Raw genomic sequence first — 19,230 nt, 5'->3', positions numbered from 1 at the left:
GACTTAAGAAAGGTAAAACTGGGGCAAGTGAAAAGAATAGGCTGTGATAAAGGCAACTGACAAATCAACTGGCACATTCTTAACATAGAAATGGTTTGGGTCTGTAATCAAGAAGCTGCAACTTTCACAGGGATCCTTTCTCTCAACTAATCCATAGGTTTAATAGAGAAGGTGAACAGTCACATGAGCCAGGCTCTTTCCTTGGTTCTGGTGTGTTGCATGCAGGCAGGAATCACCTGGCACTGCAGGCTGTGGCCTTCCAACGAGGAACCAAGCATTTCAAAACCATGAACGTGAAAAAATGTACAAACAAACCAATGGACAACAACCATTCTGCTTTTGTTTTGTCTCTTTCTGCCATTTTATAGCAAAATAAGAAATTAGTATACAGCAGCTTGAACTTAACTTCTAGACTTTTAGCAAATTTATTACGTTGCCATAACAGTGCATTGCAGGTGGGAATCACTGGTATTTGCTGTTGCCTCCCTCTTTCCCAGCCTTCCTCTTCATAATCCTCTTCTGTCTTGGAAATAGCTTTGATTTTGGCCACACCTTAAAACTATCTTAAGTCACTGAACTAAAGTTAGGATTCATCCTGTGACCAATATTTTACGGTTTAATTGAGCACACAATAAAATTTTAATTTTCATAATAAAATTACCATTTTCTGTGGTTTTATCACCAGAATAACAGAACAGTTTATGTGCTTTCTTTGAAGTGCAAAGTTTTGGAAGAATCTGATACTAAAGTACAGATAAAAATAGATACTTTCTACCAATATGTGGGATATGGGGAAATGAAGTAATATTTTCCTCCTAGATACCAGTGAGGGGGAAAAAAACAGGCTTTGAAATGCAGAGAAAATATTCTGGACAGCTATGCCAAATATTTTAAGAACTGAATAATTTTATTTACTACTAAATTTGTTCATGAGAGGCTATTAACTATAAAACATTCATGAAGTCAAAATGATGTAATTCTGAAAGAACTGGAAGTAGTAATAGCATCATGTTTAAGTGCATCTCCTGTCTCAGCATGCGAGAAACATCAAATCTGCAATATTCCCAGAAAATGCTGATTTTTAATAATTGTATGCTCAATTCCATCCTTCCATAATCAGAATTTTGCTACCAGACTATCATACTGATCCTCACTATATTTTAAGATGCAGATGACTCATCTCCTGAACAGATTATATTCTATGTTCATTGCCATAGCAGTCCAGTGTATTTTACTAGAAAATCCTGACTTAAGCACAAAAAAAAAAAAAAAGAATTGACCCATACCCGCACTTTGACCTAATAGAAGACAGATGTGCTGTGGAAAAGAAGGAGAAAAGAAAAGAGCAGGCCTACCCTTGCCTTTTCTCTCACCTCTTGTGTCCCTGCAAACTCAATCCTGACTGAGGTGGCACAAATGTAGTGAGGTAGCTGACCCCAGCTAAAACTATTCTAAGAATTAGTTTTAAGCTGAACCGAGTCAGGGAACTAATCACTGAGCAAGCACGCAAACAGCTGTCGCAGTGTGAGAGTGACAGAGAGCAAAGAGAACAGCAATGAGCCACAGCATCAGCCAGAAGTTAGAAGCTGTCAGTGAGGTACAAGCAGCCTCCATGCAGCAAAGTGCAGCTAAATGCACAGGGAAGACTCAATCACAGTCTCACTAGCAGAAGAAATCATTACTTACCAACTAACATCTCAAAAAGGAAAACCCCTACAGACCACCAGTCACATTCCCGTCCATAGTAGCCATCACCCCCCTGCGATTTCAGGACTTCGGGCGAGATGTAGTCGGGAGTCCCCACGGCCGTGTCGCAACGCACCATTCCTGTCTGGGCAACAGCAACAACACAAACAGCTCAGCTCAAGGGCCTTCTGAGCATCTCTTTAACCAATTTCTCTGTTAGTAGGACAGAAAATCATTAAAAATGTAGCCTGTAATACTTTGTTTGAGGAGTGTGTTTTAAAGACTAATTCGAATTTGAGAAGCAATATGGTCTGAAACATTTCTTGGTAATGTGCTTACCTCTGCCTACTCCATAGTGATTTGACTTCATCTTCTCAAAACTCACCAATTTTATTATTTTTACTGTTGGTTTTAATCTGAAGGTACACAGCATATCAGACTGCTCCTTATCTCATTGAATTCAGGGACAAATTTTAAAATAGCTTTGATGAGTTATGAATTCTAGGCCCTACAAAGCACATACCCAACAATTTTGTCTAATTCAGCCAATAAATCAAATTATAAGTAAATCTGTATGCACACTTTGTTTTTGTCTATATATATAAAGAAGACTAAAAGGAGAAGCTATTTTTAATGAATAGCAAAGTTTTTTTTTTTTCCTTATTAACATATTACCACAATTGTATCAATGAAATGATTGCTCATACTCTGCTTCACACTGAGAAACTAAAAATGTAGGGACTGACTGACGCAGAAGCATCAGTCATCTCTGCCATCATTCTGATTCAGAATTGTAAGTCTTGTTTCCTGTATTGAAATTCACTGAATTCACTCCTAAGACCAGATGGATGAATGAAATTAAATCCTTGATGAAGTTACAGAAGTATCAAAAATACACTTACCTTTTATTCTGTTTCCTAATCTGAAATTTTATCTAAACCATTTTACAAAGGTTTTTAGTGCATTTTGCCATCATCATGAATGGCAATATGTATTAATTTTGAATATTAATACACAATTTTAGTAGCAACAACTAAGTTCAAAATACATATTTAAAGAGAGAACCATTAGATTTTGGAATTGTACTGATACACAAAATTTAGACACCACATTATAATATTCTTTCTCCTATACAATATGAACTGTGAAAAGCTTTTTTTTCTGTACTAGAACAGAATCCAGAAAGTTACTAACCAGCCAACAAAAATTAAAGGGATGACTACATCTTGTAAAGACCTACAGAATATTTCAAATGTCTTCCTGGCAAATGTCTATCTTCTATGACTCCAAGCTAAAACTGAAACATAAATAAATTTTAACTTCTCAATTCCAGAATGAACAGCAGGCAAACTTTAGCATTCTATACTGGATAAGACAGCACATAGCTTATTCATACTGGGATAAGAAAATGAAGTTAGCTCTTTCCAGAAGACCGATTGCATTCATGAGACAAAGAAAAATACAGGCAAACATATTTTAACACTACAAAATAAACTAAAGCTCAAAGACTCCAGGAATCTGACGTTGACAGCATTTGAAAATGGATCTAGTACATGGCAAGGAACAACTATTTGATTATCCTGCTTGCCACAGCACTCTGTACACTAACCTGCACAACTTCTCTGAAGCTTAAGCCTCTCTTTGCCTTGAGCACAGGAGGAGTCACTCTAGGGTTATGTGGTTCTGCTCATCCAGTAGGATTGTGGCAACTTAATGAGGCTCCAGCACTGGTGTGTGTCTATCTCTTCCTTATCCAAACACACAATTACAACAGGGGAAAGTCTGAATTTTTGCTCAGTCAAGTCTGGCCGAAACCACCTGAATCCCTTCCTGGGTAAGGAGATTATTTAAAAACAAAGTCACCAAAATAGTTCTGATAGAGTTCTCTGAAGTCTGCAGCATCAGCCACAGCTTCTCTCCCTTGACACCTAAGCACTTAATAACATCCTATTTCCCATCTCTCTATAACTAATCCACCAAAGCAAGAATACTTTTAAATATGTTACACATGTTGATATTTTCTGAGTTTTTAAACAAACAAAGTAAAGGCTGTGCCACAACTGAGCCAGACCTACACAAATCAGATGGCTGCTATGCAGCAACAAGGAAAGTATTTTCAGAAATGTTCCAGATGTTAAAGAACTCCACGTAGTAACACTTTGAGTTTTCATACATGACGACAAAGAATTGAGCAGTAAAACAAACAAAAAATACTTCTACAGAAGAAGAAGACTTTGAATGCTAACACCAGGCTCAAGAGGCCACAGCCCTCTGAACCACATTAAGCTGGTTCTACTTATTCCCCATAAAACTCTCTACCTTCTGTCTCAGGAACTAACCTAGAAATGCGTTTACAGATCACAGAACAGCCTGGCTTGGAAGGGACCTGAAAGATCATCTGACTCAACCATATGACTCAACTCATAGAAAAAGGAGTTGATAAAAGATTATCTAGCAGCCTGTGGAACTCCATCACAAAATGGGCATTCTACCAGGTCCCTCAGGAGGCTGGCCAATTATCACCTAAATATGAAACTGCCAGATTTCTGTTCTGCTCATTTACACACGTCTTCTTTCAAAGAATTTGATACCACAGTCAAGACTGTGATCTCTGGCATCAAAGTAGAGTAAATAGGGATATGCTCTCTGTCCAACAGAGCACCTTGGCAGTCCCTGCATTCAAAAGAGGCTTAAATGGTACTGTTTTCTCTGGGCAATGTGTTACTCCTGTGTTTCAAACACTAAGCCTCCATGCCTGAGTAGCATACTTGCTATGACAGTTGTCATGCAAAGCTTCCTGTGTTTTACCTGAAAATTTTCTCATCACCTCAAAAGATCATGGTGGACCTTGGAACTCAGCTCCTTCAGCTATGTGAGAGACGTACAGTGCACAGTCTTAAAAAAATAGGCTCTCCAGGAGACACAGCAATGTTCTCTCAGCTCCTGGCAACTTGGAGGTGAGCCTGTCGTGTTTCCCAGCATCATTCAGCATTATTATATTGCTGAAGACAAAGCCATTCAGGTTTCATCCTCAGGAGGATCTCCATCAAACCTGAAGGACTTGATGTCTTGAACCAAGGCTGACAATCAGGCTTTCATTCCTTCAGGAACTTCCTTCCAGTAAACAAGAGCTGGAGGGTGTTTGTGTGGAAACATGAGGACCACACACATCAGGTGTTAACAGCAGACAATGCACTGAGGCAGGAAGGGTCCAGCAGAGTCCTCTCCACTGGACAAGCTTCAATGATAAAGAAGCTGAGTTCCAAAAAGAGGAAAACGCTGCTTCTTTCAGCTAAACTGCCTGGGCTGAGGCAACAATCCCAAGTGGCAATCCCAAGAATCCCTTCTTTTAGTCACATCTTTTTCAACAGATACTCTCTGAATTTGTGCTCTGCTGAAACCTCAGTCAGCACAGGACAGTGCTTTGATGGCAACACTGGGAGCTCTTGGCCCTGCAATACCTACGAAAACCAGCTGCTGTTTAGTTTGTTACACAACACCTGAGGGTTAGACAGACTGGTGAACCCGGTCCTGATCTACCTAATATACCTAAATACCAAAAAAGGGAACCACAATTCCTACTAAATTTTTGAATCCAACAACAGAAATACTCACTCAATTATACAACTAATTTTAAAAAGCCAAGACAAACAATGAAAAACAATGCCACGAACCCCCAATTATCACAACTGAGTTATGAAAACAGAGCAGTTCCTTTTATGCTGGGAAAGATCACTAAAACACTTAGCAACTCTTTTCACAAAATTGTAAGGAGGAACTCTGCTGCAAGTGTCTGTTCTGGCCTGGCCTGGCTGACTTAAGCAACCATTGAACACAATTCCACAGCAAAGGTCAGAAAAATTCCTCAACAAATTGCACTAAAATTTTCCTGGGCTCTCAAAAGCATAAAGAAGATGCTAATAAGGCTCACAACTGCTAAAAGAGATCTAAATCCAAAAAATAAATAAGATTGGGTAAGCATATATTTTTTACAAATCAGTCAGCCAACACCAATATTATATTTACACAGCTGGGATGTGTTCATGTTTTGTAAGAAGTAGCATGAGATTTGGAGACAATCCAGAACCTCTCAACTTCTAAAGCTTCCTGTAGAAAAAATTTTTGCCATTCCACTGAGTGTGAGAAACAGAAAGAACTGAAAATGTTATCCTTTAAAAAATTAACTTCTCTAGGAGATCACTGGTCCACTGATGATGCTCCATCTAAGTGGAGCTCACTGTAACTTTATGAGAAACACCGATGTATTTGTCACATTTAGTGTCGTCATCTGCATTTTAGTATTCCATTATTTTAACAATAGCAGCAAAAATGAAAAAAAAAAAAAGTAAAAGGTGTAGGTGTAGGTCCACCATTTCTGGGATCCCTAAAACAGCACAGAGGATCACCCTTTTTTTTTTTTTTAGATTTATATTGTGAGGTTTTTTATGCTTTTTTGTTGTCCCTTCCAATGAGCAACAGATTCCCTTACGATATTACAACCTATTGATTCAAAACAGATATTAATATTTTTAAGGACTAAATCAAGAGACCAAGTACAACTTTTGATTTTTTTCAATTAAAGTAAATGCTGTCCTTCAAAATACAGGAAAGTAAATCAACAAAATGGAGGTAAATATTAACTCTGCCTTTGGACTAACAACTACAACATCAACAAATGTGAAAACACTGAACTTCAATGAACAGCCGCAGCTGGACAATGATAAAATTAATATATTGTCATGTGAAAAAAAACCCACCCTAAACAGATGCAGTACTTCTGGATACTGCTGAAGAGACATTAAGTTAATGCAAATACAAATTAAGTAGATAGCAGAAATTATATCAAGCACTCCCTAAACAATACAGAAAAAACCCCAAAACATAAAAGCAAGTACGCTTAAAAGGATCACTCTTGCCAACACTACTAGAGAAAACTTTCAAAGATGTAAATCATAACGCGCATTCATATACAGTGTTTTTTGTATATGTTATAATCTTATAATTTTTCATAGGAAGAGTATATTCTGTAAATTACAGCTGTAATAACACTGTCAGGCAAGATTCTAAGAGTGCAAAGTACAAAGGTAGTTTTATTTTCAAGTTTTTTTAATAATATAAAGTACCCCGTTAAAAATATTCTTATACAAACTCATTAGGAAACTGTATTTGGCTGTACATGGCTAAATCTGGACAGTTAAATAATTTTAGTTGACATCTTGGCATCCTGACAAATAAGTAACAGATCTTGATCAATATATCATATACCACTGCTGCCACACTGTGACCTCATTTGAATGACCACTAGAGGATGCTATGAGAACAATTAGATAAAAGAAAAACACACAGAGAATGTATCTTGCCTATAAAATAATTTAATTTACAAAAAATGTAAGCTTATGAACTGTTCCAAGATTATTAATGTTGAAACTAAGAGTTATCTTGTGAGCTTTTCAAACATTTGGCAAAAAAAATGTATCTTAGAAATTCATAAATGCATATGCCTTAAAAAATAGCAGAGAGTAAGTTTACATCCTTCTTCTGTATGAGAGAACAATTTGTAACAGAAAAGGTTACACTATTTAAAATACTCTAATATTTAAAAATAGGAAAGAAGAATCAGCTTTCCAACCAAGTAGATCATTAGATGAACATTCCTCTGGATATTATACTTCATAAGAAAATAACCTTAGATATAGATATAAGTTAGAATTACAGTTTAATCAATGGTTAATTTTTCAGCTGCATACTTACTTCATCCATTTTCATGCAAGTGCCAAAATCTGCCAGCTTCAGATGCCCATACTTATCTAAAAGCATATTGTCAGGCTTCACATCTCTGTGTATCAAGCCCATGGAGTGAATTGCATCAAGAGCAAGAACAACTTCAGCTGTGTAGAACTTGGCCCATTTCTCAGGCACATCGTAATTGCTCATAAGGTTTACAAGATCTCCACCTGGCATGTATTCCATTACCATGTACAAATATTTGTCATCTTGAAAGGCACAAAATAGCTGCAATGTTAAAAAAAAGGAAAGGAAAAAAATGCAATTACTTTTCAGACAGCTAGGGAAAAGAATAAAGCTCTTTTTCTTGAAGTTTCATTGAACCTGAGAATACGTTTTCAAGATTTCTTTTAATATGCATAAAAATACACTTTTCTATTAATTATGAGAGTACCTTGAAATTTACTAACTTCTGAACTCCCTCATTATATTTTTTGAGAAAGTAAAAAAATATTTCCTGATTATTTTAATACTACAGACATCCATCCATCAATCTGTCTCCATGTTTCTTGGCTTGAAGAAGTATTACTGAGTCAAAATGCAAAGAATCAAATCTGCATCAAGGATATTATGTTCTGATTTGAAAATAGCTCAACAGTGAGCAGCATCTTATACTGTTTCCAAACTTTCTAGATTATAAATTCCTTATCTCTGTACATATTTGCAAAGTCACTGCTGACTTTGTCCTAAATCAACACATACTGAAATAAAAAATAAGAACAAAATGTTCCTGAAGAAAATTAACACAATTCAAAGAAACTGTCCTTAACAATAAAATACTGATCTGGTATAAGTGGCAGTCAGTATGTTTCCTACTGGCATGATAGTGAAAGTAAATCCAGTCTCTTTAAAATGTATTTCAGACCTAGAGTGCTGAAGTTCTAGAGATTACATTCGGTGCTCACCAGGTCTGAAAATAGCCTAGTCCAGCAAAAAGCATTACTATCAAATGTTCAGTGACTGTTGTGAATCTCCCTGAAAGTCTCACCTTATTTCTCAGGGAATACTGCCTTATTTTAAAAACTAAAAGCATTCACATCTTTCAGTAACATGCAAAATTAAAAGGCAATTGAAAAATAGGATGTGTGGAAAGGATGAAGTCAGAATCAGGGAGACTGTGGAGGATGAGGAACTGTGAAAGGCAGCTATGTTATTATGGAGATTTGACATTCAGATTAAAATTACTTGTATAACTAGTGACACAAGACCTAAATCAGAAATACATGTTTTAAAACATATATGCTGCACTGTATTTGTTTGCACAAATGGATAATATATGCAGTATATAGTATAATAATCCATTGGTTCATTAAAATCCAAATGAAAATTCAAAATAATCTCAATTTTGTCACAAGTAGAGATATTAAAATAATAACAGATAACAGCACTATGTCTTTATACAGCACTTTTGTTATTGCCCTTAAAGGATTTCATTAAAAAATTAGTTTTTAGATCTAGGGCTCTTGTTTCATTTATTTTTCACATTAAGCACTAGACAGAGAGAGGCAGTGTGATCTGTCCCAGTTTCCAGATCAGAACAGGACCTACATTTTCTTTAAACCAGCTCAGTGTCCTTCCCCACTGGACCACATCACCTAAATATATCACACTAAGACACATAACCATAGAAGGCAGAATTGCAATTACACTTTAGTTCATTTGCTATTTACAAATGCAGACACACATATATATCCTGCTTGTGACAATTGCCTTTGAAAATCCACGTCATGCATTTCTCATTACTTTCAACTGCATGTGAAAAATAGCTCCTGACAATTACTGTTACAAGAACAAAGAACTAAATAAAAAAATCCTCTATTTGTTTAAATACTTCTGCTGAATATAGGCAAGAGCACAAATCATGCTCAAAGAGTAAAAATATCTTTGTACAACTAAGGTAAAGTGTTATTAAAAATATATGGAAAGCCTAAAGTCAGTCTTATCAAATATACAGAAGCATAGCAATATATATGAGAGCATTGAAATTAATTATTTTTAAAAATTAAGGACTAAATTTCTCCAAGCACACTTTCACCACTCCTTTTGTTAACTGGTGCAATTTACCAGTTACAACAAATGGCAATAATCAGTACTGATTGTTCCCAAAGGCATAATTCACATTACAGCATCTTGATGACACGTCATGAGACAGCTGCAAGTGACGGTGTCCAAGACCAGATGAAGAAATCAACTCTCTGTTCCCTGGGCATGCTGAGTACTGATGCTCAGAACTGACCACTACGAGAAGATGGTTTCAAGGAAACCCATAAGGGTTTCAAGCCCCTGTCTTGCAGGAGACCAGGACTACACACTCATCCATATACCAAACTGCAGCTGAAAAGACACTCTTAATACCAATTGCCTGTGATCAACTGACTGTATCATGAGGAAAGACTGGAAATACCAATCACATTTGTTTCTACATTCCTATACATATTTTTTCACAGTTGGAAAGATAACTTCCCTATTATTACAAATAATTATGTAGGCATTTCAAAAATCTCCTTAATTCTGTTTTATGATACATTTGTAGAACTAAAATGCAAATTAATCTACTTTTTAGCACAGCCAGATATATAAAACTTAGTGAAATTGCTGTAAAAATGTGGTTGTTAGAAGTAAAAATCTGAACCTAAATCTTGATTTGAGTTTCAATGTAAATTTAAAACCAGCTCAAGACCGGGAAGTATTTATGGCCTCAGCATCATTACTATTGCTATTGTTGTTATTATTTTACTTTTACACATCTTCCTTACCTGAACCACCCACGGGCTGTTGGCAAAGGCCATGATATCTCTTTCTTCCCAGAAAAAGGCTGAATCTGATCTCTTGATCATTTCAAATTTACTAAGGAGTTTCATTGCATAAACCTTCTGTGTCATTTTATGGCGAACCTGTTGGTTGAGAAAGAAGAGAATCAGCCTTTTTAAAATGCCTTGTTAAAAACCTGAGTACTAGCATAGTACATTTCTGCTATGTGCAAACTGCTTTCTGGGATGTGATGCCTTCAGGTCTTCAAACACACAGTTTTCTACACAGTAAGGATTTGAGAACTTCCAAACCTAAAAAGAAAAGTTTAACAGCTGCTCAAAAAGACCCACCATAGCAGGAAATAAAGTCTAAGTCTGCTTTTGTTTTCTTATTCTGAGCACTGTCTAGCCATTGAATTCATCCATATTAGAAACTGGGCAAGCAGTCTGCTTGAGCCTCTGCCAATTTTTATTTTACATCAAAACATGATTACTTCTATTTATTTTCCTAAACAGCTCTTAAATTCATTTTAAATTGTGCAAAATTAATACAATAAATCTTGTTGGAAAACTGGAATTAAACACTAATTCTTGTTGGAAAACTGGAATTAAAGCTTTTATTACAAAGTCTGAAAACATTTTTGAAAACTTCATCTAAATTCAGGCATGAAACCAAATTCTTAAATTGCACATTGCAGTCATTACTCAGCTAAGTGATCATGAGACATTATTTTATGAAAAAACTATTAAATGAACATGTTTTTAACATTCTTGAGTGTTTCTTAAAGAAATCAAGGTGAGACGTATTCAGCTATAAGAAGTTTGAGCCATCAGGACCTTAAATTTCTGCCTATTTTTTTCCTGCTAAAATAAAAAAATCCAGTGGACTAGTTTGTGACATCGATTCATGAAAATTGTGAAATGCACCAGAAACTGAAGTTATGATTTTCTGGTGCATTTAAAACCTCTCACATCTAGTAAATAAAGCAGATCTCCTAACCTCTTAGTTTTGCATAATATCTGAGTTTAATTATGTTACATGAAAGAATGTTTAATAGGTTTTTCTGAAGAGCTGTAGATGCAGGCATGACACCTGCAGAGCAAAGCTTCAGAGAGCAGAGAAAGCTTCAGGAGCAGGAGCTGCAAAATTTAATATTGCTGAAGGAACTGAAGAAGCATCAGGTGGAAGGAGTAATCTTGGAAAAAGCAAGAACATGAACAAAAAGAGGATTATTTAAGGAGTTGCTGTTCTTGAAATTGGGACTTTTTGCCTTCAAAATATACATGCAAAGGTTTTATTATTAGTATCTTGCATAGTTTAATACTAACAAGCAACCTTCTCTACAATTAGATCAAAAAATCTCCAACTAACACCAGAACAGAAACATGGTATCCATGTGCATTAACAACTCTATGAGCATATTTTAGCCATTAATTAGTCAACTAGTGAAGGTGTCCTAAAACAGTATTTTGAAAATTAACTTCTTCCCACTGACTAATCCCATGTGGAATAATTTACAAAGACTTGGTGGTACACCACAAACAATACTCCCCTAAGCAGAGCTTTTGTAATCCTGCCCAAAGCCAGAAGAAACACAAAGACTAGAAACCTCAAAAAGATACTGGTCAATTGAAGGTGCATTTTCTGTGAAACTTCACATGGAAGCTCTGCAATGCATTTAGTAGTTTACAGTTCCTAAAGTCACTGTGTACTCTTGCCTAGGTGCAGTTAGAGTAGCTGCCTGCATTTAGAAAAACAACTGTCTCCCATGACTTGGGTTAAAAAAAATCTTGAAAGCACAGTCTGAAGGAAGCTCATATACAGTAGAAACAAAGAGAGGTGGGGGGCCCAAAATCAGTCTGTCCATGTGTCTAAATAGTGCCAATAGGTTATTGGCTAAATGGTTTCTTGAGAAAACTTCAAGATAGGCTCTTTCTCTGTACCAAAGCAAAGCAATAACAAGTACACTAGCACAGCCAGAGACTAAGTATGTCTTGGCACTCCTTGCAGGTGAGCAGACCTACCACTGACATTCCTCCTGCTATCAGCACCACAGCCCCTGGAGACAGCCTTTTGATTTGCCAGTCACTGTGCTCTTTACTCAGAGCTATATTTGTACATACAGATATTAGCTCATACAGCAGATTATTCATGTATTTAACTGTCATGTTTCAATTTCTTCCAACTGTTAAAATGAACTGCCAAATTTAAACTGCAGCTCACCAGAGTAACTCTCAAAATAGGTAGGAAAATCCCTTCATGCCATTAGCACTGAGTAACATGGCTTTGTTTAACTCATGAAAATGCATCAAGAAAAAAGAAATTCACTCTACTCTGCTTCAACAATCTAATATTTTCAATAAACAAAATGCCTCCATAATTTCCCCAGTATTCACATGGGAAGACAATCTGTAGGCAAAGAAAATAACACATCCATTTGAAGTGATCTGATTTAGTACACTGTATTGGTAATTATACTGTCTCTTTTATGACTTTGAAAAAAATGACGATCCTAGAGTGGAGTTTTGAAATGAACTGTATGGCTTGAAGTAATTACAGGTATCCTAGAATACTTAATAAAGCCGTAAGAAATGACTACTGACAGGGCATCGAAGTCCATGTTCTGACAAATTTTCAGGTAATAAAACATGACTGTTTTATCTGCTTTACTACAGAACTGTACATCAGCAGTGGATGGGGAATTAAATCTAATAAACAAAGCACTTAAATGAAGAAAAATAAACCAGCATCTGTTTACACAGGCCATGACAATCACTGCTTTGCAACTCTAAGAAATCAGACAGTAAGGACTGTCACCCAGACCATCCTGCAGCACCCAAACACAAGGAACTATTAACTTTGCTTTAGTTTTCTCTTCCAGTACATGAGCAGGTCAGTCTACTGTGTCACCGCAACATTACAGTCCTTCATGGTTAAACCTGGGACAAGGAACTAAGGATAAGTTTCAATTTCAAATCAAGATGATTTTCCACAAGTGAAAACAAACAAGAGGAACTCAGGATGTGCTTTCATAAGTAACTGTTTCTGCATAAACCAGAAGTAACATATTAAGCAGCATAATTCAATTTTTCTGTCAGCCCTAGACACCAGTCACCTTTATTCACGGCACTGCGTAAGAGAGTAAGTGATCTGGCAGCTGGCAGTCATTTTCTTAGCTTTCCCCATCACTACAGACCCAGCAAAACCAGAGACCAGAGCACAAGTGTTGAGTTTAATACTTCTAGATTTATAAGGAAATTGTTTCTCCACCACAGTCAGATGCTCAGACCAGAGTCATCTGATCTCTCTTTATTGGACTATTATTAAAAATTTTTGGAGGGGAGAGGAAGAGGAAAAAATCAAGTCTTAAAAAAAAAAATCTAGCTGTAAGACACAACAATAGAGAATGCATTTCACTTTCTTGACAGAATCTGGAAAGCTGATTGCTTCACATTAGTTCCTTAGCAAGAAAATGTTATACTGGAACAGAAAACTATGGGAAAACAAAATTAAATTAAAGAGGTTATAGCTGACTATTTTATGCAGCAGACATTACAAGCCAAAAAATGAGCATACTAATATAATCATTAGTAACATATAATAAATTTTTGTGCTACATTTTCTATGCACAATAACACACACTGATAACACAACATTCATTAATTAACTCATGTACTTAATCATGTTTTATTTATGGTTCTTTCTGTATTTAATCCTCACTGAAGCAAATTTCTATTTTGATCACAGAAAGTGTTGCAAAATATTTTCATTACTGCAAATCCATCATCTGCAAAAGTGGTGTCAACCTTTTGAATGGAGTAGGAATATATAGAGCTTAGCTCAATAGTTTAAACTTGTACCATACCTTGTGAGGCAAAAAATTGAGGTATGTATGTCCACATCACCAGCTAATATTAGTTCAGATCTGCAGTTGTATTTATTAGCCCACTGCTTTTCAGCTGTAAGACTGAGTAACATTATGATTTCTGCTTGTATTTTTACTCTACAGAAAAAGTGTTCTTTTAAATTGACATGGAGTACAGAAGAGCTTTATATGAAGACACAGAAGTTTCTTTCCAAGGATTCTTGCTTTTTTTGAAGGGCTTATTAAAGATTAAAGAAAAACAAATAAACAACCCATGACAACAACGCAACCCAAACCCCATCATTGTATGACCAGGTTACTAGGCATTTTATCATGACATTTTAATGGTCAGGCAAATGAAAAATAAAAGTTTGTCTTCAGATCCATCTAAGTGCCCAAGTGCAGTATGCACACTATGAAAAAACATCTCTGCTTAAAAATGTAAACTGTGTATGACATGATGAATTAAGATAAAGAGTTTCAAGAACAAATCAAGACCTTCTACTTGAAATTAAATGTTAAAAAGAAAATAAAAATAATTTAGAGAAACCCTTCTGTTCTTAAGAAATACACATATGAAGACAATGTATTTTCATTTTTGAAAATACATCAAATATACAGGTCTCTTGGATGCTTCCAGGAAATGAGTGTGATATCTAAAAATGGCACATGACTTCTGTTATTGGGACTTGCACTTTTTCATCTCTGACCCCCTCAAGAAATGGACAAGGAACTCTGCTATTTACAACTTGATTTTTCACTGACTGCTCTGTGTGGATTAATATAAAGATACAAATGTCTAATAGAAGACTTTAAAATAAACCATTTGATGTGACTGTCATTGAAAAGACATGGAGTAGACTGCTTTCTTACAAAAATCCTGCAACAGCCTCTTCACAAGAAAGTAAGGTTGTGCTGAAGGTTTTGTTTTTAATTTCTTGCCTACAAAGATATAAAATCATACAAGGAAATAAATATACATAATAATTCTTTAAAATCTTGCTAGAAAATGAGGATTTTTGGAAATACTCCACTTTATAGTTCACTCACTCTTCTGGAGAAAAACAAAGTGAACATGACCCTGATAGAAAGAAAGGGAAGAGGGTGCTACATTCTCATGTTACTAGACTTGGATGAAGTTGTCCTAAAAAGTGACACTGATTAATAAAAAATGCTGATTAGATATTGCTATCTGTCATACTAATCACACCTAAATTTGCAAATTACCCATGAGTCATGAAAATAACATTAGGCTAGTCAGAGGTTTTTTTTCCAGTTTCAACAAATTTCAGCAACACTAATATGTAAATTACAAATAATTTTATAAATGCATCATAAATTTATTGCTATTATACACTGTGTCTCCTATAAGCCCTTCACAGCTTAGATCTTACCACACTCCTTGACAAAACTCCAACACATCTTTATATTTGCCAAAATGGTTATACATTACAAGACAATATGATTTTCCCAGCTTCCTAGTGCAAAATTACCACAGAGTAGTAAAATGCCATTTCCAGGTTAACAAGTACAAGCAAAAGGATAATTTTTGTTACCTTGTGGTAATAAGATAACAAGCTTCAATTGTAGCAAATTACTTACTCCCCTTTCCATTGACTTGCTTCACATCTCTCTTCCTCTAAAAATACTCACCCAGAAAATCACCCTAGATCAGCTGGTGCACAGTTACCTGCTAGCTCACGGTAACTTGTCCCTAATGTTTGCATTCTAGATTCTATCTGGCACTTGCATCCAATGCTTATTTCAAAACTGACATACCAATCCATCTCATACATATGTTTACATTTTTGTGCCACTTATCAGACAGTAGGACTTCCAAGTCCTGGAAAAATCAGAATTAAATGAAAATCAGACTATATGTGATACACCAAGTTATTTTTTGTAGTTTGATTACCTTTTTTTAATAACATAATTTCTCTGCAATAGAAATTTTAAAAGTAATCCCATTCATACTTTAGATATTATATTGCATGCAACGTCAAGGGGACAATGTTATGGAAGGAATCTTTTAAAAATCCTGTGAGTCATGTCATTTAAAATACAAAACAAAAATCTTTTGTCGCAGTGTTCACCTTCTCTTTTGTAGAAGGTTTCAGACATTATTATACAGTGATACTTGTGGACAAAAAGATTTACAATTGCCATGAACTGCCTTTTTGATTTTGATCAAAGGATAGAAAACATTCCTGAGGTCTTCCCTTCCTATCCATCATATTTTAAACTCAGATTTACTGTTTACTATGCACAGAAACAATCTCTCAATACAATGAAAATTACACTTACTCTTTTTAAGAAGAATTTTTAAATATAAAACATGAAGACTGAAGAAGGTTTTAGCTAAAGTTGTCAATCTGTGTAAACATTAAATCATTACATTCTTACCAGCTGCACTTCTCCAAAAGCCCCTCTTCCAATCACCTTAACAACATCATAGTCTTCAGCTTTCATCTGTAAAGCTCGGATTTTTTCCACAATCTTTTCATCTAAAACAAATCAAACAGAAGTTGCGGTAATGTATGCATTAACAGAATACAATTTTAGCTATTCATTTATTTAGAGTAAAACAAAGCTATTTTTATTCAAATGTTTAGAGCCTTCTTGGTAATTCTTGAAATCTGTAGTCACTATTAATATTTCCTTTCATTATTCTTTGGAAACCATAAACTATCTAGCTTTAGCTGTAACCACTGAAATATAGTTCATAATTTGCTGACTCTCACTTCACACCTCTAATAATCACTCACAAGCTTATGGGAAGACTCTGGTAATGAAGAGAGCCAGAGATGCCTATCTGGAATTTTCAACCATTCCTTGCTACCTGCTGCACTCCCAGGATCCACTGACACTTCACTGATAATGTCAAGGTGGATTACATGATACACAAAAAGCACTGCAGGTGCAACCTGCTCCTACACACCTGGAGGGTTCAACAGCTCTCACAAGGCAAGGAATGTGGCTCGGTAACCTTCATGTACAACTGCAGATCACACAAAGATCTGGCTCATCCACTCACCCATTCCATACAAAACATTGATTCAAGTTTACACATATGTGTATGTAACTGCTGGCCATCTCAGAGTGCTTTTTGGGTGCTCACATGTGTACTTCTACACTTCTTAAAATGATGTCTACAATGCTCTGTTCAGAATTCTGCAGATAAGCACTGTCTGTCAGTGTGTGTCTTATTGGCAGTTGTGAGAATCTGTACAAGGGAAAACAGTGAAATTCTGATCTCTGACAAGTTCTAAAAATACACAAGGTCCTAGACTTTTGTAAATGAGCCATGCTACGAATGCATTCCCAGCTAAATGCATTTTTTAAATCTATTCTTTTTACAAGGACAAAAGATAATGGAATCCATAATATTGGAGGTAATCTGAGGCATTACAAGCTCCTACACACACTTAGAGAAAGAACAAAACAAAGCAAAACGGGTGGCTGGAGCAAGAACTCTACCAGGGAAGAGCATAAAATTGTATGAAAAGCTGTGGATGCTTATATTCAGAGAGGGGTAGAGGTTTATACTGCAAGATCCCTATATAGGGCCAAATACCATGGAATTTTATCCCTAGAAAGGCATTAAAGAGGATGTCAGATCTGAATACAGGGGAGAAAAGTATCAGAAATACAGTTAATCCAGCATTAAAGATGACATGGTCTAAAGGAGTTAATGATAAGAGCATCTAGTAAATAGCTTAACCATTCCTACATATTCATGAAGAGCAACTTGGCAGGTTACAAGGAATCCAAGAGACGCCTGACCATCAGGAACACTTCTTCCAAACAAGCAATAAGCCAATAAGGCATTTTACTGAGTCCTATCAGCCCTCAAAACAACCACCTAACTGACACTGGACAGAGCTCTCCTTCTGCATAGAGTCCTCTGAAATCAAAAGGTGTTAAAGTACAAAAATTAGCCATAAGAAGAGGTACCTGCTTTTCAGTTACGGATTGTATCAGTATCTGTGTGTGTCGTACAACACAACACAGGGATTTCAGTAGCAGGGACCCTTATGTCTAACTAAGAGTGCAATAGAAGTGGACAAGGAGGCATGCTGATTTATTACTCACAGACAAGAATGAACTGATTCAGGAAGACAAAGTCTGTGGCAGACTTGGCAGAAGCAATGGTAAAATGGTGGAATTTAAGACTCGAACAGACCTGAAGAAGGAAAATAGCAGACCTTGGACTTGAGGAGAACAAACTATGGCTCGTTTGGAAAACTCACTGGCAGGATCCTGCAAAAAGCTGCTGTGAAGGGCAGAGGAGTGGGCTGATCTTCAAAGATGACATGTTCATAGCACAAGAACAGTCTGTTCTAGTTAGCTATCAAGCTGTTCTAGTTAGAAATCGAGCAGGAATGGCAAGGAGCCAGTCTGCCTAAATGGGCAACCTCTGCCTCAACTCACCACAAAAGGTAAACGTTTGGAACATGGAAGCTGAGTTGGGTTACCCAGCAGGAACCTCCTAAACCAAAAAAGATAGAATTAGGAAAGCCAAGCTCAGCTGGAACTGAAACTAGCCTGGATTATGAAGGGATACAAGACACTCTATAAATACATTGGCCATAAAAGAAAGACTGAGGCAAATATGGTTCCACTGCTCTCAGTGAGGGAGGTGATCTAGTACCAGGGACATCGAAAAGATCAAGGCAGTCTATGCCTTTTTTGCTTCATTTCACTCTCAAGCCCTGCTCAGAGGCCTCCCAGCTCCAGTGAAGCAAACTTGGCATATGTCCCATCTTGAGACAATACAGGATGCATCCAGGTGGGCTGAAAATACCAGTCAAGACCATTACAAGGCTGTTCTCTTATCACCTTTGAAAGATCATGGCAACTTGGGAAGGTGATGACTGGTAAAGCACAAATGCCACATCTCTATTCTAAAGGGACAACAAGGAGGCTACAAGATGGAACAGCAGCCTGACCACACTGCCCAAGATGATCATGGAGAAAAATCATTCAGAAATCCACTTCCAAGCACATGATGTATGTGAAAGGATAAGAACAGCCAGAATGGATCTAGAAAGGACAAAGTGTGTTTGACTAACCTGATTTCATTCAATAATGACATGTCTGTCTTGATGGACAAAGAGAAAGCAGTATATTTCCTTGACTATAGC

The 19,230-nt window shown here is 36.3% G+C and overlaps 1 protein-coding gene across 6 annotated transcripts in view; it reads right to left on the bottom strand.

Moving 5' to 3' along the window:
* Window positions 1-19,230, bottom strand: part of ROCK2 (Rho associated coiled-coil containing protein kinase 2) — a 94,435-nt gene that overhangs the window by 27,578 nt on the left and 47,627 nt on the right. For all 6 annotated transcript variants that reach the window (XM_085576272.1, XM_085576275.1, XM_085576273.1 and 3 more), the window contains exons 3-6: window positions 16,490-16,590; window positions 10,227-10,364; window positions 7,438-7,698; window positions 1,687-1,831 (exon numbers count right to left, since the gene is read on the bottom strand). In XM_085576272.1, coding sequence (XP_085432398.1) covers window positions 1,687-1,831; window positions 7,438-7,698; window positions 10,227-10,364; window positions 16,490-16,590 — 645 coding nt within the window. The remainder of the gene's footprint in view (window positions 1-1,686; window positions 1,832-7,437; window positions 7,699-10,226; window positions 10,365-16,489; window positions 16,591-19,230) is intronic.

This window comes from Lonchura striata, chromosome 3 (genome assembly GCF_050655825.1).
Source record: "Lonchura striata isolate lonStrDom1 chromosome 3, ASM5065582v1, whole genome shotgun sequence".
Taxonomy (NCBI): Eukaryota; Metazoa; Chordata; class Aves; order Passeriformes; family Estrildidae; genus Lonchura; species Lonchura striata.
This window is presented reverse-complemented; position numbering and strand designations above follow the sequence as displayed.